The 25497-nt window shown below is 56.3% G+C and overlaps 1 protein-coding gene across 1 annotated transcript; it reads right to left on the bottom strand.

The window, feature by feature from the left end:
• Positions 1 to 15144: 15144 nt before the first annotated feature.
• Positions 15145 to 19643, bottom strand: LOC119847747 (proline rich transmembrane protein 1B-like). Its single transcript, XM_038382776.2, has 3 exons — positions 19356 to 19643; positions 16943 to 17822; positions 15145 to 15821 (listed from the first exon to the last, which is right to left on the bottom strand). The coding sequence occupies exons 2-3, from the start codon at positions 17288 to 17290 to the stop codon at positions 15657 to 15659; spliced, it is 513 nt and encodes a 170-aa protein (XP_038238704.1). The 5' UTR covers positions 17291 to 17822; positions 19356 to 19643; the 3' UTR covers positions 15145 to 15656.
• Positions 19644 to 25497: the final 5854 nt, after the last annotated feature.

Here is a 25497-nt window from a genome sequence, read left to right as displayed (position 1 = left end):
TAGTGGGGGTGGGGGGCTGGGAGCCAGGACTCCTGGGTTCTATCCCCAGCTCTGGGAGAGGAGTGGGGTCTAGTGGTTGCGGGGGCAGGGCTGGGAGCCAGGACTCCTGGGTGCTCTCTCCAGCTCTGGGAGGGGAGTGGGGTCTAGTGGTTAGAGCAGGGTGGGGCTAGGAGCCAGGAGTCTTTCTACACTCCGTGGAGCACAGAATGTGGGGGAAGGGGCCTTGTTCTGGGGATAAATAAGAGTCAAGAGATTTTAAAAATCATAGTCAAGTTCAGATCATGAACAGGTGACGAGAGATCAGGGTCCCAGATCCAAGCTGGGGTCACTGGGTCACGGGCAGCACTGGCTTACTCCTGGTTTATGCAGTGGAGGATCCTGCTCGGTGTTCAGCAGAGCGGCTGGCACGTGACGTGACTTATCAGTTTTCTCTGGGCCGCTGACCTTAGGGACAAGCATTTCATTCTGCAGCGGAGAATATCAGGGGATGCTGGAGCAATGTGTAGGGGCGACCGGGGAACGGGGGCTGAGAGCCACTGAACCAAATGGAAAACCCTGTATCTGATGGAAACCACGTCAAGCCAGCGGGTGCAGCAGCAGCACCCCTAGTTCCAGCATCTCTGCAGAATGTGCCTCCAGAGGCAAAGTTGCCTAGTGGTTAAGGTGGGGGATAAATATTCAGGTTCAATGCCCAGGGCTGTCGTAGACTCGCTGGGTGACCTTGGACAAGTCACTGCAGAGCTCTGTGCCTCAGTTTCCCCACCTGTAAAGTGGGAAGAAGAATCCTGCCTGTGTTTAGTTACAGAGTGACCTGGGCAGGGATTGTCTCTCGCTGTGTGTCTGGGCAGCGCCCGGCATGACGGGGCCCTGATCCCAGCTGGGGTAGGGCCGGTCTCTGGCTGTGTCTGGAGAGCGCCTGGCACAGTGAGTGCCGGGACCAGTCTGTGCTATATATACCTACAGGTCTCTCTCTCCCTTGGGCAGCTCACAAGCACAAACAAGGTGGGTGTTTCCATTCCACTTCCTTCGTGTTGTCATCTACAGCTGGGCAGCTTGTGGAGCCAGCCAGAGCTGGCTCAGGAGCCTCAACGGATGCAGCCCTCCGTGGCACCCTCCAGAGCGGGCATCATACTGGTGCTGAGTTGGGCAGAGGGGGCATTTTGCTGGTGCTGGGTCCAGCCAGCTTCAGGGAAGGTGCAATGATATGTCTCAGCCCTTCCGCTGCAGGGCCTGACTCATGCTGCAGAGAAAAGGTGATAAAACAACTCCTGTGTTGTCCAAATGGGGAAACTGAGGCACGACAAGGGGAATGATTGTCCCAAGGGCAACGAGGATACAACCTAGGAGTCCTGGCTCCCTGTCCCCCCTTCTCTAACCACTAGCCCCCACTCCCGAGCTGGGATAGAACCCAGGAGTCCTGGCTCCCTGCCCCCCTGCTCTAACCACTAGCCCCCATGCCCCTCCCCGAGCTGGGGATCCTCCAGTGGTTCCGACACTCCCCGTGGCCCAGGCTGGCACTGGCTCGGCAGTTTCCCATCTCTGACCTTGCAGGGCCCTTGGCCTGATACAGCCACTTTGTCCCAGCTACGTGTGACTGTCTGGGCGCAAGGAGGCGATACCCCCCCCCAACCCTTATCACGGCTGGGTTATCGGGTGGGCGGGGAGATTGTGGGCAGGGGAGAGGGAGGGATGGACTGCAGGCTCCTCACAGACTGGCACGCACACACACCGACACACATGCCCAGTGACACATGCACATGCACCCCCCACCCTCCCCCCACACACAGACACACATGCACAGTGACACATGCACACACACTGACTCAAGGACATGCACTGATACACACATGCACATGCACACACTGACACGCACACACACACTGATGCATATACACATACTGAAATGCACATGCTGCGACACCCACAGAGATGACACACGCATGGAGACACACACATGCACATGCACTGACACACACACACACACACACACACACACAGAGATACTCAGAGACACACATAAACATGTACACACACTGACATGCACACACACTGATACACTCATATACAGGGACACACACATACACACTGACACATGCACCCTGACATATGCAGTCCAGAGCCCGTTGTCACACACAAGCACCCCACAAAGGTGGACATCACCCTAACTGGTGCCTGGAGGCTGACTCTGACGGCTAAGAGTCAAACCATTTTCAGGTGGAGGTGGTTGTTTGAAGACACTGTCCCTTTAAGCATGGCTGCACTGAGCTGGGGCGGTTCTCAGAGGCCTGGCAGCTCTGGGGATCAGGGTGCGGGCAGTGCTGCCCCCTGCTGGCCACGCTTCTATTCTGCTCTCTGGCTCCCTCCTGCCTTCCTCATTGAGCTGCCCTGAGAAATTTCTGGGTGCTGTGGGTGAGTTTGTAGGTACAGAGAGCCAGGACTCCTGGGTTCTCTCCCCAGCTCGAGGAGGGGAGTGGGGTCTAGTAATTAGAGCTGGGGGGCTGGGAGCCAGGTCTCCTGGGTTCTCTCCCCAGCTCTGGGAGAGGAGTGGGGTCTAGTTGTTAGAGTGGGGACGGGGGGCACTGGAAGCCAGGACTCCTAGGGTCTATCCCAGCTCTGGGAGGGGCGTGGGGGCTAGTGCTTAGAGCAGGGAGGGCTGGGAGCCTGGACTCCTGTGTTCTATCCCCAGTTCGGTGGCACACGTTTTCTTTAAACTGATGTGATTAGATAAAATCAAGAGCCACGTCCGGCCTGACGCTGCGGCTCCCTCCCTTTGACCTGAGCACACCAGGAAATGAGAAAATTTTTGCCTGACTTGTTGGAATTCCTGCCCTTGCCTGGCACTCCCTGCTGACTGTGCTATAGATAGCTTGTAGCTGACAGCAGGGAAAGCTCAGGCAATGGTCAGCCTGTGGGCCCTGGCATCCCTTCTGCACCCCCATCGCTGTTATAGAGCCACAGGCCCAGCTAGCCCAGTGGCCACCCTGTCCCTACAGCCCTGGATCTGACCCATGGCCCATCTAGCCCAGTATCCTGCCCCCTTCCAGATCAGACCCATGGGCACACAATGGCTGTGCCCCTGGCTTGTTCCCCGGCTGTGTCAGCCCATCTCCTGGGGACACATAACCTGATACTTTTCTTGCCCCAGCGGGCAGGGCTGTAAGGTGTGTGTGACACTCTGCACCCCAAAGCAACACCCTGGCACCCCCATATTTATCATGGTGATATAATCATGATACGTTTTGTACCAAGTCTGCTTTGTGAGGTACCAGGTTAAAAGGCTTGATCTGTTGAACATTAATATCCCGTTGGATTGGATGTGCTGTCATTGCATGGGGAGCTGTGATGTTTTGCTACATGTGTGTTACTGAAATAGACTGTGAGGTTGGGAACCCCCCAAAACTAGCCTTTCAGGTACAACAATGGAGGAGCCAGAAGTGAATCCACACTCCCAAGGACTATCACAGGAGCTGTAAACAATAACGGCTTTCCCAGAGAACATGTAGAAAATGGACACTGTTTGACTCACTGCATAGCAAAAGATCTTTCCAGCAAGCTGCAGGAACAAATAAGGGAAGGGAACTGACATCATCACTTGGCCTTTCTCCCCGGCATAACTCAACAGCTGGAAACACGTCTGGAGGACAAAGACTGAATGGGGCAGGTGGCCCCAGGCAGGAAAGGAGAGTCCCAGGAAGTGTATGAAGGAACAACAACAATACCATCAGGAAAAAGAAAAGGAGTACTTGTGGCACCTTAGAGACTAACAAATTTATTTGCGCATAAGCTTTTGTGAGCTACAGCTCACTTCATCCGATGAAGTGAGCTGAAGCTCACAAAAGCTTATGTGCAAATAAATTTGTTAGTCTCTAAGGTGCCACAAGTACTCCTTTTCTTTTTGCGAATACAGACTAACACGGCTGCTACTCTGAAATACCATCAGGGTGAGACACGGCTTGACTCAAATCCTGTCTAGATTTATAGGACTCAGATTGCGATTTTACTTGTATTTCTCATGTGACCAACTGTGATCTCTACACTCGCTACTTATAATCACTTCCAATTGGTCTGGAGTTAAATTGGTCTGTAGTTCACTATCAATTGGTCTCAGAGTAGCAGCCGTGTTAGTCTGTATTTGCAAAAAGAAAAGCAGTACTTGTGGCACCTTAGAGACTAACAAATTTATTAGAGCATAAGCTTTCGTGAGCTACAGCTCTGTAGTTCACTTCCAATTGGTCTGTTTTACCTAAAACAGTTGTGACAAAGTTCCTGCTCTACCTTGGTGGATCTTGTGCTTATTGGCGGATTTGTTTACCTTGGAGGTTCACAGCAGCTCTCAGCTTCGCTGTTTTTCTGAACCCACAATCCAGGTTGACTCCTCCCATGTCTGACCAGGAGTTGGGAGGATTTGGGGGGAACCCGGGCCCGCCCTCTACTCTGGGTTCCAGCCCAGGGCCCTGTGGAATGCAGCCTCCTGGAATAGCTGTGCGACAGCTACAACTCGCTGGGCTACTTCCCCATGGCCTCCTCCCAACACCTTCTTTATCCTCCCCACAGGACCTTCCTCCTGGTGTCTGATAATGCTTGTACTCCTCAGTCCTCCAACAGTTCTCGTTCTCGGCTCCTAGCGCCTCTTGCTCCCAGCTTCTCACACACACCACAAACTGAAGTGAGCTCCTTTTTAAAACCCAGGTGCCCTGATTAGCCTGACTTAATTGATTCTAACAGCTTCTTGATTGGCTGCAGATGTTCTAGTCAGTCTGTCTTAATTGTCTCCAGAAGGTTCCTGATTGTTCTGGAAACTTCCCTGTTCCCTTACCCAGGGAAAAGGGACCTGCTTAACTTGGGACCAATATCTCTCCCTTTGATTTCACTCCTGCATCCCTCTGGCCTGGAGGAAGAAGGAGGGAGAGGGCTGCTGCTGCTAGGCCCTGGGGTCTCCCAGCTGTGACTGCTGCTCCCCTGGCTGGCCAGGCAACACCCCTCCCCCTGTTCTCTGCTACCTGGTTGCTGGACCCCCCCCACCCTTGGGTGCTGCTACTGCTCCAACTGCAGCCCCTTGGGGGGGGCCTGCTGGCCCACTTCCCAGAAAGGGGGAGTGCAGGACCCCAGCCTTTGCTGCTGTGAACACCACCACCACCTCCTTTCTGCCTGCCTGGACCACCGCCTGGAGTTCCTGGAGCTGCTGCTGCTGCGGAGTCTGGTGCCTGGAGCTGTTGAAGCCCTGAGGAGGAGAAGAAGGGGACCATCTACCAGTGGGGGAGCACCTAGAGACTTTGCAGACCACCGTGGAGGGGGCCTTAAGACTGAGTAACTTTCAAACTGTGCTCTTGTGGTGGGGGTTTTGACTGTGTTTGTAGGGACACAGGGTGTGGCGTGGAGCTGCCCCCTGATCCATCTGTGTGTCCCCCCCAACCTCCACCACTACTACCTCCCTCACTGGCTGTATACCATCTGCCTCCGCTCCTGCCTCTGGACTCAGCTGCTTGCTTGGCTTGCCACGCCCTATTTCCAAGCTTTGGGCCAGAAGCAGCAACCAGCCTAAACAGACTGTGCAAGCGCACGTACCCCCCCCCGACTGCCCACCCCACACCTTTGCCCTTGTAACCTGCCCCATTTGCCACTTGCAGCTTTTGCCCCCACCTCTTTTGCCCCAGCCCACGATTACTAGCTTCAGTTTGTTTGCCTGCCCCACTCATTTCCTTCTGCAGCCTTTGTTTGTTTGCCCCGCCCCAGCCTCTGAAGCTAGCCCCTTGGTTTCCCTGCCCTAACTCCAGCCCGCTTAGCCCCTTGCTCCGTGTGCCCATTCCCCCTCCCATGCGCTTGTGCCACTCCCCATTTTAGTTTCAACCCTCTTCACTGCACCCCCAATATTGTTGTATCCCCCCCTCCCCTAGTGCAGCTAGAGGAGCTGGAATTCCACCGTGTCAGCGACTGACCCCAACCCCTGATTGCCCCCCGTCCAGCCCACCCCTTCTGGCACCCTCCTCCCCTGCCTGTAGCCTAGTGGGGAGGAGTGGTCGACCTGCTTCCCCTTTTCCCTCCTCCTTCTGGTGCCTCCCCTTCCCTACCCGCTCATGATGGTGGGGGACGAGACTGGTGGGGCCCCTCCAGCAGCCCGAGCTGCCCCTCCCCCGCCTGCCCCTCCGTCACCCCCCCAAGCTTCTACCTCTGCCGCCGAACCATCGGCCACCACCCCCGCTGGGGCGCCAGCAGCAATGGGCACCGGGGTGACCTCCATTGCTTCCACGTCTCTCCCCCACTCAGATTTGGAGGGAGCCCCCCCAGCCGGCGGGAAAGGCCCCACTAAAAATAACAGGCCCTCCATGGCAGGGGCTGCCCCCAATGCCCTGGCCCCACCACCAGCTGGGGCGTCCCTCCCCGCTGTTCCCTCCACCAGCTCTGTGGGTGTCCCTCCCCCGGCTCCCAGGGCGTACGCCCAGGTGGCAGCAGCCCCCCCGCCTGCTGCTTCATCATCTCTCCTGCCCACCGCCTCCACTACCATCTATAGCGGCCGGGGCCCCTTTCCCACCATGACCAGGAAGCACGGCGTCCGTTGCCTCCTGGTGCCAGCCTTGCCCCACGTGGAGACCTATGTGCGGGCGTTGGCGAGGGTGGTGGGGCCCACGGCCATTGTGGCGGCCTCCAAAATGTATGGCAAGGTCGTCTTCTTCTTAGCATCGGAGGCCGCCGCCCAGGAGACGGTGGAGAAGGGCCTGGCGGTGGGGGGCGTGTTCGTCCCCTTAGAGCTGCTAGAGGACCTGGGTGTCCGCCTGGTCCTGACCTCCGTCCCTCCCTTTCTCCCCAATGCCGCCCTGTTACCCGCCCTCTCTACCCTGGGGAAGCCCATCTCTGTCATCAGCCCTCTCCCGTTGGGCTGCAAAGACCCCACCCTCCGTCACGTCCTCTCGTTCCGCCGGCAAGTGCAGCTTCAACTTCACGGTGGCGCGTGACGGAGAGGCGCTGGAGGGGTCCTTCCTAGTTCCCTACCAGGGGGCCCGTTACCGGGTGCATTACTCCACGGGGGAGGCCCGGTGCTACCTCTGCCGGGCGATGGGGCACGTCCGGAGGGACTGCCCCTTGGCCTGGCAAGGAGGGGCATCTGGGACCCCCGAGCCCCGGCAGGGCACCGGCCCCGTCATCACCGGTGCCCCTGGCTGCCCAGCGCCCGAAACCGCCCCTCCTCCTTCCCAGACCACCATTGCTCCCACTCGGCCCCCAGGGGCACCTCCCCAACTATGCCCAAACGAGCGGGAGACCCCCGCCCCCGCTGCTTGCAATCTGGCGGGGCCTGTGGAGGAGGGTGCAGCAGGGACACCGCCGGGCATGGGAGAGGGCCCACCCCAAGGGGAATCTTCCCTCCCTTGTGCTGCCCCACCGTTACCCCCTCGAGTCCCTGAGCCATCGCCTCTGCCCCCTGACACAACCCCTGCTAGCCAGCCCCCGGATGATGCCATGGAGGGCTGGGCCCTAGTCCAGGGGAAGCGGGGCAAGCGGAAGGCTCGAGCTCCGCTCCTCCCATCTGATGCGGAGGCCCCCCGGAAGACCAGGAAGGGGGGCACCGATGCCGAGCCTTCCGCTTTACCCATGGGTGTGTTCCATCCACCGGTGCCGGCTGGGGAAGACGTGGCAGCACTGGAAGGCAGTATCTCCCCTCCACGGGAGTCCCTCCCCTCCAAGGCCCCAGAGGGAGCCCCCCCTGCCCTGGCGCCATCTGAAACCTCAGCGTGCCCCGAGGCGACCATCGCATCAGGTGCCGGCGGGGAGAATCCCAGGGTGGCGGAAAATGATTTCCCATCCATATATGAGGAGATCGAGGCCCTGGGTCTGACCCCGGTCACCCAGGGGGAGGACGACCCTATGCCAGTGGGCCTCGATCTGGGCAACTTCACTCCAGCCCCCCTTTCCCCATGCTCCCTCCCCCAACCGTTGCTTCCGCTCCCACCTCCAAAGAACCCCTAGACTCCTCCATCAACCCGGCTGCAGATGACACCCTGCTGAGGGCCACCGAGCCTGTTGAGGCGACGGCCAGTGCCATGCGGCCGGGAGCCGAGCCACCAGGGGCACCCCTTGTTGGTGAGGAGCATTTGATCTCCTTCCCGGGAGGGGGCCCTACAGAAGAGAATCCACCTCCTGATGCCTTGGCTGCCAAATCCATCATAGAGCCTGCGCCCAGCATCACTGAGAGCCCTCTCCCCGCCCAGACTCTCACCTCTAACCCTGCCCCTCCCCTGTCCCGTCCACCTCCCAAGATGTTATTGCCGCCCCTGGGGCTGTCTCCTTCCCTTTTCCAATAGATGACCCACAGGGAGCGGCCTTTGTGTTTACCCGTCCTGACCCACCAGAGGCTGCTATCCTCCCCCCACCGCCCCCTATCGCCCCAGGGTTCGAGGTGGGCCTAGTGGCGCCAACCCATCAGGAGCCCCGTCAGGGATCCACACCCTGTCTGCCCGTCTCGGTGGGCCACGGGGCTGTACCAAGGGCCCCGTCGGGGAATAACCAGGAGACTGTAACCCCACGCCCCCATGCGCTGCGAGAGGAGTTGCGGGAGTTTCTAGAAGACGTCCGTGGCTCCCGCAACAAAGTACAGCTTGCCCTCCAGCGATGGGGAGACTTTAATCCAATCCTCCGGGTTGCAAGGGCCCTCATGGAGGAGGGTAAAAGGACCGAGAGCAGGGTGCCGCGGCCTACCAGCAGGTCCGCCTCTTCCATGACTCCTTACTCACCTACGGGGTAGATCATGGACTGCTGCGCAGCCCATCAGGAGCTGCGAGCGTCCCTGCCGGTGAGGATCCCCCCCAGCCCTCCTCATGACACCTCTTACCATCGCAACATTGAACACCCGCGGCTGTAGGATGGGTTCCGCAGGTCCCAGGTGCTCTCCTTCCTTCGGGAGGGGAGGTACTCTGTGGTTTTCCTGCAGGAGACCCATACGAATCCGACTGCCCAAGACAGCTGGCGGCTGGATTTGAGGGACAGGGTCTACTTTAGCCACCTCACAGTTCGTACGGCTGGAGTGGCGACCCTGTTCTCCCCTGACCTATGGCCCGGGGTGCTGGGGGTTGCCGAGGCTGTGCTGGGCCGCCTGCCGCACCTCCGGGTCCGCATGGAGGGGCTCGTAGTCAACCTCGTCAACATCTATGCCCTGGCAGCGAGTCCGGAGCGGCTGCAATTCTATCAGCAGGCGTCCGCCTTCCTCGGCACCTTGGATCCTCATGAGTGCCTGGTCCTGGGAGGGGACTTTAACATCACCCTTGAGGAGCGGGACCGCTTGGGGATCGAGCAGAGCCCGGTCGCCATCGCCGTCCTCCAGGAGATAGTCAAACACCACTCCCCGGTGGACGTCTGGCGCGACCACCACCCAGATGACACTTCCACGTTCACCTGTGTCCGGGTGGAGGCCCATCGGTCGCGCCACTCCCGGTTGGACCGCATTTATTTATCACGCTTCCATCTTTCAAGAGCCAGCATCCGGCCGGCCCCATTTTCTGACCATCATTTGGCCACCGTGACAGCCTCCCTCTGTGCGTAGAGGCCGGGGCCGGCCTATTGGCATTTCAACAACAGCTTGCTGGAGGATGCGGGCTTCGTGGCATCCTTCCGGGAGTTCTGGCTGGCCTGGCGAGGGCAGCGGCTTGCCTTTCCCTCGACGCAACGGTGGTGGGACCTAGGGAAGGTGCGCGCCCGGCTCTTCTGCCGTGACTACACCCAGGGCGCCAGCCGACGGAGGGATGCGTTGATAGAGCAGTTGGAACGGGAGGTCTTAGAGCTGGAGAGGCGTCTGGCCACCAGCCCCGAGGATCCACCCCTCTGCGGAGCGTGCCGGGAGAAGTGGGAGGAGCTCTGGGCCCTTGAGGAGCATCGGGCCCGGGGTTCCTTTGTTCGATCCCGCATCTGTCTCCTTCGGGAGATGGATTGTGGCTCCCGCTTCTTCTACGTCCTGGAGAAAAAGAGGGGTGCCAAGAAACATGTCATCTGCCTTCTGGCAGAAGACGGCACCCCCCTCATGGATCCAGTGGAGATGTGCGGGAGGGCGAGAGCCTTCTACGCAAGCCTTTTCTCCCTGGATCCGACCAATCCTAACGCTTGCAGAGTGCTCTGGGAGGAGCTCCCGACGGTCAGCGCGGGTGACCGAGACCGGCTAGAGCTGCCTGTCACTCTGGCCGAGTTCTCGGAAGCCCTCCGTCGCATGCCCACCAATAAACCTCCGGGCATGGACAGGCTGACCGTGGAGTTCTACCGTGTGTTCTGGGACGTCCTCGGCCCAGACCTAGTCACCGTCTGGGCCGAGTCTTTGCAGAGCGGGGTCCTCCCTCTTTTGTGCAGGCGAGCCATGCTGGCCTTATTGCTGAAGAAGGGGGACCTCTGCAATTTACGAAATTGGCGTCCTGTCTCACTGCTCAGCAAGGACTACAAAGTCGTGGCAAAAGCAATCTCGCTGTGCCTAGGGTCCGTGCTGGCGGAAGTGGTCCACCCAGACCAGACCTACACCGTCCCGGGCCGCAGCATCTTCGACAACCTATATCTGGTCCGGGACCTTTTGGAACTTGGGTGTAGGGATGGTCTGTCGTTCGCCCTCCTGTCCTTAGATCAGGAGAAGGCGTTCGACAGGGTGGATCACGGGTATCTCCTGAGCACTCTGCAAGCGTTTGGCTTTGGACCCCAGTTTGTGGGTTTTCTCCGGGTGCTGTACGCCTCCACAGAGTGTCTGGTCAGGCTCAACTGGACCCTGACCGAACTGGTCAGCTTTGGGCGAGGAGTACGGCAGGGGTTTCCCCTGTCAGGCCAGCTGTACGCTCTGGTGATCGAGCCCTTCCTGTGTCTCCTCCGAAGGAGGTTGACAGGGTTGGTGCTGCGGGAGCTGGAGCTGCGGCTGGTCCTGTCGGCATACGCTGATGACGTGTTCCTCGTGGTCCAGGACCCGGGCAACTTGGCATGGGTGGAGGCTTGCCAGGCCATCTATTTGGCAGCCTCCTCTGCGCGGGTCAACTGGGTCAAGAGCTCTGGCTTGGTGGTAGGGGACTGGTGGCAGGCAAGCTCCCTCCCACCCGCGCTTCAGGCCATCCGGTGGAGCACGGGTCCGCTGCTCTATCTCAGCGTTTACCTTTCTGCCACACATCCCTCTCCGCCGGAGAACTGGCAGAATTTAGAGGGCGGGGTGACAGAGTGGCTCCAGAAATGGACAGGACTATTTCGGTGCCTCTCCCTTCGAGGGAGAGCACTGGTGCTTAATCAACGAGTCCTGTCCATGCTCTGGACAGGCTCAACACCCTGGCTCAACACTCTAGTCCCGGCTCAACCGGCTCAACACTCTGGTCCCGGCCCTGGATTTCCTGGCCAACCTCCAGACATCGATTCTGGAGTTCTTTTGGTCAGGACTGCACTGGGTCCCTGCAGGGGTTCTTCATCTACCCCTGGAGGAGGGAGGGCAGGGCCTGAAATGTCTGCTTACTCAGGTCCATGTCTTCCGCCTCCAGGCCCTGCAAAGGCTCCTTTATGGTGCAGGTAGTCCAGCGTGGAGCATACTGGCGTACGCCTTCCTGCGCCACTTCCGAGGGCTCTGATACGACTGGCAGCTCCTTTATCTCCATCCGAGAGGTCTTCTGCGAGACCTCTCTGGGCTGCCGGTCTTCTACTAGGACCTTCTCCGGACCTGGAAACTCTTTTCAACGACCAGGTCCGTGGCGGCCACCGAGGGGGCAGATCTCCTCACGGAGCCCCTGCTACACAACCTCCAGCTCCATGTGCAGGTGGCGGAGTCCCACTCGGTGCGCCAGAGGTTGGTCCTGGCAGAGGTCACAAGAGTCAGAGACCTCCTGGACTATGACCGGGGAGACTGGCTGGATCCCCTGATGCTCGCTCAGCGCATGGGGCTCTCCAGACCTTGTACTCCCCGGCGCATACTTCAGGAGGTGAAGGCCGCTTTGCTGCCTGCTGCTCGGATTTATCTCGACCGGGTCCTGCACAAAGGCATGCCCCGCCCACCCTCTACCCCAGGCCTGCCGGACCTTTTAATTGGACCCCTGCCCCGTGGACCCAACCGACCCCTTCACTGGAAGCCGGCTGCACGAGATGCAGCCGGTCTGCTTTCAAACCGCACCAAGAAAACATCTATACATGCTCATGCTCCACACCCTCACCCTCGTGCCCCGCCCCAATACAAAATGGCGGGACCTCCTGCCACCTTTGGAGGGTGAGGAGCCCCGGTGGGCCAGCCTATATTCCACCTTAGTCCCGAGGCCTGCCGGGGATGTCAGTTGGCGGCTCCTTCACGGAGCCGTGAGCACGGGCGTGTTCTTGGCGTGGTTCACTTCAATCCCAGACACCTGCCCCTTTTGCAGCGTGAGGGAAACCCTGGCACATATATACCTGGAGTGTGGCAGGCTGCAGCCCCTATTCCGGCTCCTCAACAATATTTTATTACGCTTTTGGTTGCACTTTTCCCCTCACCCTCTTATCTATGCACTCCCTATCCATGGCCCCACAAAGTCACAGGATCTCCTGGTCAGCCTCCTCCTGGCCCTAGCTAAAATGGCCATCTACAAAACCAGAGTGAGGAGGTTGGCCGATGGAGTCTCCTGTGACTGTGGGGCCTATTTCTGATCCTCGGTCCGTTCACGTATCCGGGCAGAGTTCCTCTGGGCAGCGTCCTCTGACTCCCTTGAAACCTTTGAGGAGCAGTGGGTGCTGTCCGGGGTTCTCTGCTTGGTGTCCCTGTCCGGTTCCCTTCCTTTGACCCTTTGACCACACTCCTGTCCCTGTTATTTCATTAGCTGTCCTCCGGAATTTTTTGGCATCTAGGTCCTGTGGATCCCCCTTTTAGGCCGGGGGGGATCCTTTAGCAGTGGACAGGCTTCGCCCACCCACTTCCCAGATCCCAATAGGATTACTCTCTTATAGCCATCTGGCCCGACCCTATCACACAGTGCATTGCTCCAAGTGTCGGAGGAATCTGCTCAGGAACAAGAGCTGGTGCATGTCCAATTTCCTTTGTAGAAGTGGAGGACTGGATAATAAACTTACACTGGTCAGGGTCTGGCCAGGGCCGGACGGTGCAGCCCTGGGATCCTAGGCTGGGGAATGGGGGGAATTGGCTGGAGCCTCTCTATTGTTGGTTCGTGAGTGGCTAGGAGAAGTATTCATTTAACTGAGTTGGGTGTGTCCCTGCTATGCATCTATGCATCTATGCCTGTGGATGTCTGTGTAAATGCAGGACCTGGAGGGGTTTGCAGCTTGTCACAATATCACAGTGTGAGAGGGAGCCCAGGTTGGTAAGCCAGAGGGCTCAGCGGTACCCCAGTTCCAGGTTGCACCCCAGGGAACCCGTCAGAGTGTGTCACCGCCAACACAGTTCCCCAGGGCTGGTCACTGAATTGCCCAGCAGAAGACCTCATCATATATGAGCTGGGAGGGAAGGGGAGTCTAATGGTTTGAGCAGGAGAGCTGGGAGTCAGGACACCTGGGTTCTGTCCCTCTACTTGGCTCTGGGAAGGTCTAGTGGTTAGAACAGGGAGGGGACTGGGAGTAAGGACTCCTCGGTTATTTTCGTGGCTCTGGGAGGGGAGGTGGGTCTAGTGGGCTAGAGTGCAGTGTGAGAAAGGTAAGTTATCAAACACACATTGGTTAAATAATTTAATGAGCCATTTCCCTCTGCTAGGTTTCTGGCGGTTCTTTGGATCTGTGATCCTTACAGCACCAACTGGAGCATGAGCACAATCAGTTTTTTATTAGCCAAAAATAACTTTGAAAACAGGCGAGAGTTTGCAGAAAGCAAAGGAAAGCTGGTTAAACGAGCAGCAGAAACTGAACTCCATGCATGATGCTACAATTTCAGAGTGCTCAGCCCATGCAAGTGAAGATCTTGTCCCAGTCTTGCTACACAGCAAACATTTATCCTCCGTCTCTACTCCTTTGCTGGGGGAATTTGGTATCGCCATGGAGCCTGAAATTGAGACCTTTGTTTATCCCTAAAGGAGCTTGGCTGTCCATGGAATTAGCGGATCTTGCTTCTAAAGTCAAGCAAATGATTCTCAAGTGGGATTGAAGAAGGGAGACAAGCTACTGATCTAGCCAAGAACGGCAATTCAATTCAAAATGACCTCACCTGGGCAATACTCCATAGCCAGGCCGTCCGAGGCACGACTCTGTACCCAAAGGTAATACACGGGGGATAACGCTGAACCCATCCGAACTCTTCTGGAGCGCCCGATGCCCCTTTAACCAAAGTCACGTAAGAATCCTACCTAGCTCTTGGCAGCACTGTCCATCAGTAGCTTCGTCGACCACAGGGTCAGAAAGGATCACGACAAAGCCTGAACGCTTCCCTGAATGAACCCGTTTGCACAAGAGCAGATTTTTTAGAAAACCATCCCAGCATTCCCCTCCTTGTTGGGCACGGACCCCTCGTTTCCAGCCTGAATGCGTCTAGCTTCCGCTGAGCATTAAAGTCACAAGTGTGTCCAGCCTCAGTGGTGTCAGCTGATCGATGGCAAAGGCTGGTGGGTGAAACATTGGTGCAACCGCCTGCGCTTTGAGGCCTTCAGAGGCTGTCGTTTCAGAGTAACCCGGGACTGTTGTTCCCGAGGTGCAGGTGGCATCGGGAGTGTGCCATCTCCGGGGCAAACAGCACCTGTGTACAAGAGGCTTTTTGCTGCTTATCGGTGCAGCTGGCAGGGGGTGGCTTTCCCAGCCGGGCGTTAGCAGCTGGTTTCTCGAGGCAGACAGACGTTCGTTCTGGGGACCCACTGGAGGCATGAGGACAGCTGCGCGCTCTCTTTCTGGATTTGCCGCCATCTTCTTAGACAGGATGTTAAAACTCAGGGTGACTAAGATGCTGATCAGGGACCAAACTTCTGGGGTTACCCAGCAGGGAGTGCTCCTGCTGGTCAGGCCATGACAGGCCCTGCTCACAGTCCTTCAGCCATTAACCAGCAGTGGTAGTAGACTTATCTTCCAGACGGCACTAAAGGAGTTGCTCCTAGCCAGCTGCGGTAGTCGAGCTGGTATCTTCTAGATGGCATTAAAGGAGTCTCTCCACCAGCCAGCAGGAATAGTAGAGCTCTTATCCTCTAACACAACAAAGGGGGGACGACATGTGAGAACCTTAGCCAGCCAATGGGCTGGTCAGTCCCATCTTTCCCAGAAGCCAATGGTGTGGCCCATAACGGACCCCAGATGGGGGGTGGTGGTGGTGAGCCAGGAGGTAAGGCCAGATTGAGGGAGGGCAGCAGGACATTTGGGTCCACTCTCCTCTTAGCCCCCCTTGCCGTGTCTGAATCATCTCAGACCCCGTCTGAAGTCCCATCCAGTCCCAGTGTCTCACAGAGTCCTTTGCGCCCTCATTGGACCAGGCACCCTGGGGGGGAGGGGAGTGGTACTTGGCCTACTTGGGGGGTATGGGGTGTGTGAGTCCTGATGGCTGGCAGAGTGGGCTCATTCTCTTTGGGTCCCATGGAGGCTGACAAGGGGGGGATGTTGTGTGCGGGGGGCACAGACTGGCTGTTTTGTGAGTGTGTGGGTGGGCTGAGGAGATGGTTGTGTTGTGGTGCATGCGGGGTCTGTGTGTATGGATTCAAGGAGGTGTTCAAAACCGCTGCCCCCTATTGGAGAGCTCGGCTTAGAGCTGGGGGGGGGCGAGGCTGGGTGGAAGGATCAGTCGCTCAGGGGTTGGATGAAAAGGTTGACAAGCTGATGGCAATCACAATGGTGACCCACACAATCAGCACCACAATCCCCACCCCCAGGGCTGTGTTGTTGAAAATCCAGGCCATCCGGGAACTCCGCTGTGCCTGGGCAGTGTTCCCGGTTCCGTTGGCATCCCGGGTCTGTGGAGAGACAGAGAGACCGGAACAATTAACCACACAGCAACGCTGCATGGGTATGTTCACCCGGTGCTGAGATGCAGCCACCTCTGGGACGGGGCAGCTGGGGAACAGCCGCACATAACACTGTACAGGGATGTCTCACTGGGGGCTCAGATGCAGCTGCCTCCAAGATGGAGCAGCTGGGGAACGGCCGCACAGTGATGTTGCATGGGAATGGCTCACAGGGGGCTGAGATGCAGCCACCTCTGGGGTGGGTCTGCTGAGTAACAACCATGAATAGCACCTCTACCACACCCCTCTTATTATCTCCATGTGGCTGTTCCCCAGTGCCTCTAACCAGTCCCCAGCTCTTTCCCCCACCCCGTAGTCCCAATGGATCCTTTCCATGGATGAAAAGCAGGTGGCTAGAATCAAGCCTAGGGAATCAGATGTCAACACCTGCCTTCCCCTTAGACCCTGGTTCAATGCCAAACACTTATCCAGCTGTGCGGATCCAGGCTATTACTACCCTGAAACCAAAGGGACAAGGAATGGCCCAGGTGGCACAGAGCGGAGCAGCCCATGTCACCAGCCATCTGGGCACTCAACCCCAGACCCTCCTAGCCTTACACAGTCTCCCCACTCAGTAGAGAGCTTGCTTTGTTGTCCTCCTACCGATCCCTGAGGAATGATGTCGCCTGCTCCAGTGACAGGATCCCAGAAGAAGAAGCTGTGGGAAGGGTGCGGACTGTGGAACTCATTGCCACAAGGGAGAGCCCACTGTGCCCTGCAGCACAGCGCCCCCAAGTGGTGCAATGCGATCAGCACTGATTGCCTGACCTGGAAAGAGCACCCCACACCTGGTTCCCTGCAGCACAGCGCCCCCTAGCGCCAGCCCTGACTGCCAGGGGAGAGTATCCCCCACCCTGCAGCACAGCGCCCCCTAGTGGCCATGCTGGGTCAGTGGGTTCAGGGGAGAGTATCCCCCACCCGGCTCCCTGCAGCACAGCGCCCCCTAGTGGCCATTCTGGGTCAGTGGGGCCAGGGGAGAGTATCCCCCACCCGGCTCCCTGCAGCACAGCGCCCCCTAGTGGCCATGCTGGGTCAGTGGGGCCAGGGGAGGGTGCACCCTAGGGACTCACCTGGATGGAATACACCAGCGCCACGATGCCCAGGGGCAGGCAGCAGCAGAGGAGGGTGAAGATGGAGTAGCCCAGATAGTCCTTCTCCCTGGCAGGAGGTGGGGAGACCAGGATGACCTGCTGCGGGGCGCAGCCCATTGGGCCCCAATTGGGGTCCTCGTTGTACGGAGGGTAATAGCCCTGTTGGTTGGGAAGCCTTACGGGGGCTGCCCCATAGCTTGGGGTGGGGAACTGCCCGCCTGAGGGCAGTAGCGGAGGAGGGGCCCCATAAGGCGGCAAGTTGGAGTATGGGGGCGCCGGAGCAGGGGTGCAGAGCTCGGGGCCTTTATCATAGCCCGGGTAGCTCATGGTGCCGCGCTCCTCCTGGGAGCCTTTGCCGGTCTGCCCCTCCCTCGGGGCGTGTCTCCAAGTCCCCTAATTTCCGGGCCTCCCCTCTGCTCCCCGGGCCGTTCTCCTGCTCCTCTGGCACCGACTTGCTGTATTTCCCGAGTTGACTTGGGGCGTTCTCCCCTCCGAGGGGCCTTTCTCGCTCCCCTTTTCCACCCGCTACTGCCTCAGGGCCCTGGGGTCCACTGGGCAAATTCCGGGTGTTTGCTCTCCTCCGCTCTGCCCCTCACGTCCTTCTGCTCGGCTGAGCAAACCCGCAATGGTCCCTCTTTGCTTTCTGCCTTTCACCTTCCTCCTTCCCTCGCTGAGAATCAGAGCCCTGCCCCCCGGCTCTCTCCCTCCTTTCCACCTTTCACCGTCTTCCTCCCCTGAGAAACAGACGCTCCAGGATCCTCTGCTCCTCCGCTCTGCCTTTCCCCTTCTCTTCTTCTTTGCAGATCCAAGGCCCTTTATTCACCACCGGCCAGAGCCGGCCCCCAGGCCCGCCCCCAAGCTGCAGAGAGGAATAGGACAAGAACCAGCCTAGATGCATCTCCAGATGCAGCCACGCCATGGAGAGCAAATGTGAGTCATGAGAAGGGATCCTGCAATAAACTGCCCATATCGTTCCCCACCAACTTCCCACGTCCCTGCCTAGTGGCCCATTAAAAGTCAGCATGACACTCCCATCTGGGCTGCCAGGAAAAGAGAATTTGCTCCAGGGATGGGCTTTCCATCTCTAACCACTAGCTCCCACTCCCCTCCCAGAGCTAGGGATAGAACACAGGCTTCCTGGCTCCCAGTTACCCTGGCTTTAACCACTTGACCCCACTCCCCTCCTGACCCATTACAGGGGAGAGAACCCAGGAGTCCTGACTCCCTGCCCTCCCAATCACTAGACATCCTTCCTGTGCAGCTGTATGATTAAAAACCATTTATATCATTGATATTATCACTGTTATACAATTACTCTTAGTTTCCGATTTCACCCTACTTTTGTATCATTCAAATATATAAAAAAGCCTACCTTGCTTGTCACCATGAAAGGTTTTCCTCCTTTCCCCCCACTGCTGCTGGTGATGGCTTATTTTAAGTGATCACTCTCCTTACAGTGTGTATGATAAACCCATTGTTTCATGTTCTCTGTGTGTGTATATCAATCTCCCCTCTGTTTTTTCCACCAAATGCATCCGATGAAGTGAGCTGTAGCTCACGAAAGCTTATGCTCAAATACATTTGTTAGTCTCTAAGGTGCCACAAGTACTCCTTTTCTTTTTGCGAATACAGACTAACACGGCTGCTACTCTGAAACCCATAAAAAAGAACTTGTTTTATTAGGAAAATACAATGCATTGCATGAGAGATACGGATTAGGATAGTACATTAATCTGTGTGTATATGCAAAGCTGCCTGTTAAAGTAAGGCTCTGTATTAGTCTGGAAGATACACACAATAAACAAACAGGCCCACACGCAAGCGCGGAAGTGTGTACATCTGAACGTATTGATGAATCTCATGCCCTCCATGGGCACATTGAACGGTTTAAAGATCTGACGCGGTGAAATGGGAAGAAAACGAAAATATGTCTCAGAACACGGTTCAGAGCACAAGGGCGCATTCAAAAGTTTAAAAACAACCAAAAAACAGGAGAAAAGGATGAAGTTGAGAGTATCTGCTGCAAATGGTGGGGCCCAATTATTAAACATTAATATTTATAGGCTTAATCGTTCTACGTCTACAACAGTAAACTGTTTATTCAAATGAAAGCTTTATGTGGGGATTAGAGATACATTGTTCTCTTAACTGCCAAGGTGGCATCGCATTTTGAGTTGTGTGTTTGTTCTGCAGCAAACCACACGGAATTCCGTTCATCAAAGTGTTAATCCACGGAGCACTTTCCCCCCCATCCGCCAGAATAAACCCTGAGATTTACCCCGAAAAATTACCAATAGTTTTTGGCACCGATTTTCACCTGTTTTTGTTGTGGTGGTTAATAAACATCCGGGAAAAATTAAATCAAATCAAATCCGAAACCGAAGGGCCTTACCTATCAAGGGCACTCCACTCTCACAATGGGCCATCGGAGAAACCCATCCCATCCAAATAGCTTTTCCTGAGGATGCTTCAGACAGCGAGGAGCCAACGTGGCCACCCCCTGTGGTTCAACAAATCACCTAAGGGCATGTGATAGCTCACGTGACCCTAGGATCCATCTTGGGCCAGTAATTTTCCATGCACTGGAGCTGGGGGCTTTCTTTGGGACAGTACATTTCCATGCCCACGGCAGAGAAGATATAAACTGCAGTTGCAATGCCTCCATTTTGCCTGCCCCAATTCTCTGGACTGTGGATTTACAATTAACAGGAGCAACTTGAACTCTGGACTGAGGACCTTTCAATCCTTTGGAAGTTACCAGAGAGACTTTGTCAAGCCCATTGTCTGTCCCAGCAAACTGATCTAAGGACTTTGCAATCACTTGTCTGTATAGGATTTATTACCCATTTATAACTCTCTCCTTTTATTATGAAATCTCTAGTTAGTTTACTAAGGATTGGCTGACATCGTGCTAAAATCTGAGATTATATTGACCTGGGATAGGGTGACCAGATAGCAACTGTGAAAAAACGGGACAGGGGATAGGGGGTAATAGGCCCCTATATAAGAAAAAGTCCCAAAAACCGGGACTGTCCCTATAAAAACGGGACATCTGGTCACCCTAACCTGGGGGGAAGTGTCTGATCCCTTGGGATTGGAACGAGCCTCACATTTGGTGAATTGGGTTTCCAGTAAGCTCTCACTATATTAGATCTATTTGTCTGGATGGGAGCCAAGGGCTGGAATGCCTAAAGGGGACAGTGTCTGGCTTCTGGTTAACCAGTGTGGTGCTGCAGAAGCTCTTTTGTTACTGGTTTGGTGCATCCAATGCTAGAGAAAACCACCAGCTCTGGGGATTGTCTGCCCGGTTTCTTGCAGTCTGCCCTGAGCATGGCATTCGCACTGTGGGCCACCCTGGGCACCCGGTCACAGCTCCCCTCCCAGCTCATACGTGGCAAGGGCATGTGCTGGGTAAGTCAATGTCTTGCCCTGGGGAGGTGTATTGGCAGTGACACACCTTACAACCCTGCCCGCTGGGGCAAGAAAAGCACCAGGTCGTGTGTCCCCAGGAGATGCCTGATGCAGGTCGGGAACAAGCCAGGGCCATGGTATGCCCAGGGGTCTGATCCAGGTGGGGGCAGGGAACTGGGCTAGATGGGCCCATGGGTCAGATCTGGGGTAACAAGTAGGGGGTGGGAACTGGGCTAGATGGGCCCGTGGCTCTATATTAATGATGGGGGTGCAGGTGGGATGCCAGGCTAGATGGGCCCACAGGCTCAGATCTAAATATAGGACAGCCAGCAGGAAGTGCTGGGCAAGGGGAGGAATTCCAACTTGTCAAGTGAAATTGTTTTCATTTCCTGGTGCGCTCAGGTCACAGGCAATGGGATATGGCTCTTGGTTTTATACAATCACAGGAGTTTAAACAAACGTGCTACTGAACTGGGAATAGAACCCAGGAGTCCTGGCTCCCAGCCCTGCCCCCCCCCGCTCTCACCCATTAGACCCCACTCCCCTCCCAGAGCCACGGATAGAATCCAGGCACCCCCCCCAACCACTATACTCCACTTCCCTCCTCAAGGCAGGGGGAGAACTCAGAAGTCCTGGCTCCCAGCTCCCCCCCGCTCTAACCAGTAGCCCCCACCCCCCCATCCCCGAGGTGGGGATAGAACCCAGGTGTCCTGACTCCCATTGCTGTACTATAGTCATGTGACCCTTTCGCCTCCTCTTTTCCATTTCAATTCAATAAGACTGAAGCACCTGGGCTGGTCTCCCAGGCCTATTTTTGCCACCTCTGCGAAAACATGCCCTTTGGAGGGATATTTTTCCTGCTTGGCCCCAGTGAACTCCACTACCCCATTCTTATGTTCACCCCCTATGGAGTCTCCTCTGCCCCACTCCCTCCAGCACAGCGCCCCCTGATGCCGCTCTGGGACATCGGGGCCAGCCCTGACTGCCAGAGAAGTCAGTGGTGGTTTGGACTGGTTCACCTACTTCCTTGTTGAATGTAAATAAGAAATGTTCTGGTTTGCTCAGGGTGGCTCCCTCTGTATCTGGAAACCACTGACTCCAGTAACTACCCCCGAAAGGTCTAGGTGAGCTGTCCCCTTGTGGCCGTTCTCCAGCTGCTCCCACCCCAGAGGTGGCTGCGTCTCAGTGCTGGGTGAGCTGTCCCATGTGGCATTATGTGTGGCTGTTCCCCAGCTGCCCTGCCCCAGAGGTGGCTGCATCTCCACCCCAGACAAACCGTCCCCATGCGGCGTTGTTGTGCAGCTGTTCCCCAACTTCCCCACCTGAGAAGTGGCTGCATTGCCTACTTTTCTCTCTCTTCCCCTGCCCCTCCCCAGGGCTGGTGAAACCCGAGGAGGTAGGGTGAGGTTGCACCCTCGCCTGGCAACACTGGCATGCAGAAGTCTGTGACCGTGGATGCCTGGCGACAGGATGAGACGCAGCCGGGTGGGGAGTCTGACATGGCATCAGCTGGCATGGGTAAGGCTTCCTGAGCTCCCCTCCCCCCTGGTCCCACTACTGGGGGTGGGGGGCATTCTAGTGCCCCAGCTATTTCAGGCCTGGAGGTTGTCTCCCAGCCAGCATCCCTGGAGTGGCCAAGAGCTAGAAATAGAACCCAGGAGTCCCGACTCCCTGCCCGTCCCTTCCCACCAACTACTAAACTCCCCTCCCAGTCCTGGGACTAGAACCCAGGAGACCTAACTCCAAGTCCGCCCTGGTCTAACCCACTAGACCCCACTCCCCTCCCAAAGGTGGGGATAGAACCCAGGCACCCTGATGCTGGACTGGGGGACAACGAGTTAGTACAGGAAGACCTGGGGCTTGTCACAGCTTGTCTGTTGCTCTCAGGAAGGGAGGAAGGGAGGAAGGGGCTGCAGAATAAACAGATCAGACAAAGACACTGCCCTCGCTCTGGCATCCCAACATGGCCAACTCCCCCACTGCCAGGGTCCCTCCCTGATCTCCCGCCCGCAGACCTATGCCTCTGGGTTGGTTTAAACTTGGCCCGAAACTGGTGGCTGAAAGAGCCCCTTTTCATTATTGAGACACATAAAGAACAATTAAACTCCTCTATAGAACCAGGTATAAGACAAATATCATGACCTTTAATATTGCCTCACTGTCACCAGTATGGATAGAGGATCATAGAGTCATAGAAGATTAGGGTTGGAAGAGACCTCAGGAGGTATCTAGTCCAACTCTCTACTCAAAGCAGGACCAACCCCAACTAAATCATCCCAGCCAGGGCCTTGTCAAACCGGGCCTTAGAAACCTCTAAGGATGGAGATTCCGCCACCTCCCTAGGTAACCCATTCCAGTGCTTCACCACCCTCTGCGTGAAATAGTGTTTCCTAATATCCAACGTAGACCTCCCCCACTGCAACTTGAGACCATTGCTTCTTGATCTGTCATCTGCGACCACTGAGAACAGTCTAGATCCATCCTTTTTGGAACCCCCCTTCAGGTAGTTGAAGGCAGCTATCAAATCCCCCCTCTTCTCTTCTGCAGACTAAACAATCCCAGTTCCCTCAGCCTCTCCTCATAAGTCATGTGCTCCAGCTCCCTAATCATTTTCATTGCCCTCCGCTGGACTCTTTCCAATTTGTCCACATCCCTTCTGTAATGGGGGCTCAAAACTGGACACAATACTCCAGGTGTGGTCTCACCAGTGCCAAATAGAGGGGAATAATCACTTCCCTCAATCTGCTGGCAACACTCCTACTAATACAGCCCAATATGCTGTTGGCCTTCTTGGCAACAAGGGCACACTGCTGACTCATATCCAGCTTCTCGTCCACTCTAATCCCCAGGTCCTTTTCTGCAGAACTGCTGCTTAGCTAGTCGGTCCCCAGCCTGTAGCAGTGCATGGAATTCTTCCGTCCTAAGTGCAGGACTCTGCACTTGTCCTTGTTGAACCTCATCAGATTTCATGTCCAAACTGTCTTCATTCCTTATAACCTGCCTCAGAAAAATCTTCTGTTTCTTTTGGCCCAGAACAATCTCAAACCAAGATCTATTGGCGGATTAATGATTTTGCTGCCCTTAGGCCCTGAAATAATTGCCGCCCCCATATGAACTTGTTTTTAGTTATTTTACAAATTCGCGCCGTCACTGGTGGTTTCAATACATGCTATGATTGGTAGAATCATGGCATCCATAGATGCCGACTCCGTGGGAGCTCCGGGGCTGGAGCGCCCACTGAGAAAAGTTGGTGGGTGCAGAGCATCCACTGGCATCTGCCCCCCCGCCCCACCACCCCAGCTCACCTCCGCTCTGATTCCGCCTCCTCCCCTGAGCGCGCCGCCGGGTCCTGCTTCTTCCCACTCCCTGCCAGCGCTTGTGCGTGAAACAGCTTTGTGCAGCTGGGAGGGAGGAGGGATGAGGGGGGAACGCCGTGCGCTCAGGGGAGGAGGCGGGGCCATAGCGGGGATTTGGGAAGGGGACCAACAGGGGCAGGGAGGAGGTGGAGTTGGGGTGGGGACTTTGGGGAAGGGGTTGGAATGGGGGCGGGGAAGGGGTGGAGTTGGGGCAGGGGCCACGAGCACCCACTGGCGCTGGGGGAAGTTGGCGCCTCTGGCTGCTATTATAAATTTGCTGCCCCTGCAAATTTGCCACCCTAGACCTAGGCCTTGCCGGCCTAGGCAACAATATGCCGCTGATTGACACAGTGCAGCCAAGAGGATCTGAGCACCATCATTGCCAGGAGGCGTTGGAGATGGATTGGCCATGTGCTTCGGATGGAACTTGATTCCATCACCAGAGCAACAATAAGATGGACATCAGAAGGCAAGCGAAAATGAGGCTGCCCAAAAACAACATGGTGAAGAGCTGTGGAAGCCGAGCTGAAAAACCTGGGACAGAGCTGGGGAACCATGGAAAGACTCGCCAGACACAGGCAGGAGCGGAGGAGCTTCATCACTGCCCTAAACACCAGAGGTGTAATAGGAACATGATGATGATGATGATGATAGAACCAGATAGATGAAACCATCGCAGCCGCCACTCAGAACAAGGGCACACCTGGGCAGAGGAGTTTCACTGCCTTCTCTTTGATGAAAGGGGTGTCTCTGTGGCAAGCAGCAGCAGAAAGCCAAGGAGGCATCCAGAACAAGCACTGGGAATGTGGCCCTCAGAAAGGCCAACAGAGAGAGAGAGAGAGAGAGCAAGAGCGAGATCTATTGGGCACAGTGCTGGCTGGAAGGGGGCTTGGGACTGCAAGCAAAGAAACTTTCTCCAGCTCTTTGATTGCTGCTGTATTCAGGGAAACAGGCCCTTGTGCGTGGACAGGATCCTCTAGACTCTGAATAGTGGTGAACCAGTCTGGTCAAAAAGGAGTAAAGTTGATGTGAGCAAGGGGTCTACTTTCCAAGGAGAGAAAATTGTGAGCTGGGATTCCTGTGGCACCAAGATGGAGCAAATAACGAAGGCATTGCAGAAATTACAGCCTGCCGAGAAGAAGCAAAACAAGACACGAAGCAGCTGGAGACTTTGCAGATGGAAGTAAACCAAGACCTATAACAGCAGGGGCTGGAAGAGTGAATGGGAGTGTTCATTGTCTTGCTCACTAGGGGGTACTGCGCACAGTGATAAAACTCAGGAGACCTGCCTCCCTGGCCCTCCACCCCAGCCACTAGACACTTCTCCTCTCCCCTCCCCTACCCTCCCCAAGCTGGGATAGAACCCAGGAGTCCTGTCTCCCAGCCCCGCTCCTCCTCCAACCCGCTAGGCCCCACTCCCTTCAGAGTTAGGGATAGGACCCAAGAATCCTGGCTCCCAGCTCCGCATTTCTCTCTGTGGGTTTGGGCGTCCCTAACATCCAGGGGTGTTTGATCCCTCCCCAGTCACCCAGTGACTCTGCCCGGCGTCAGTGCTAATGGTGCAGGGATGGCCAATCTGCTGGTTGTGTGACGTGAAAGACAAACAGCACTTCCCAGTTTCCAAGAATGGATCTAAAGACTGCTAGGGGCCAATGTGCAGAAAAATAGGAAAACTGTAAAAAACATCCTTCCCTAAGAGGTTTGGAGAGCTGGAGTCTGGGGCAGAAAAGCAGCCGGTGTTTACACAACATGCTAAAGGCGGATCAA

Source organism: Dermochelys coriacea, chromosome 24 (assembly GCF_009764565.3).
Source record: "Dermochelys coriacea isolate rDerCor1 chromosome 24, rDerCor1.pri.v4, whole genome shotgun sequence".
Lineage (NCBI taxonomy): Eukaryota > Metazoa > Chordata > Testudines > Dermochelyidae > Dermochelys > Dermochelys coriacea.
Note: the sequence above shows the minus strand (reverse complement) of the source record. Positions and strands in the feature narration are given on the sequence as shown.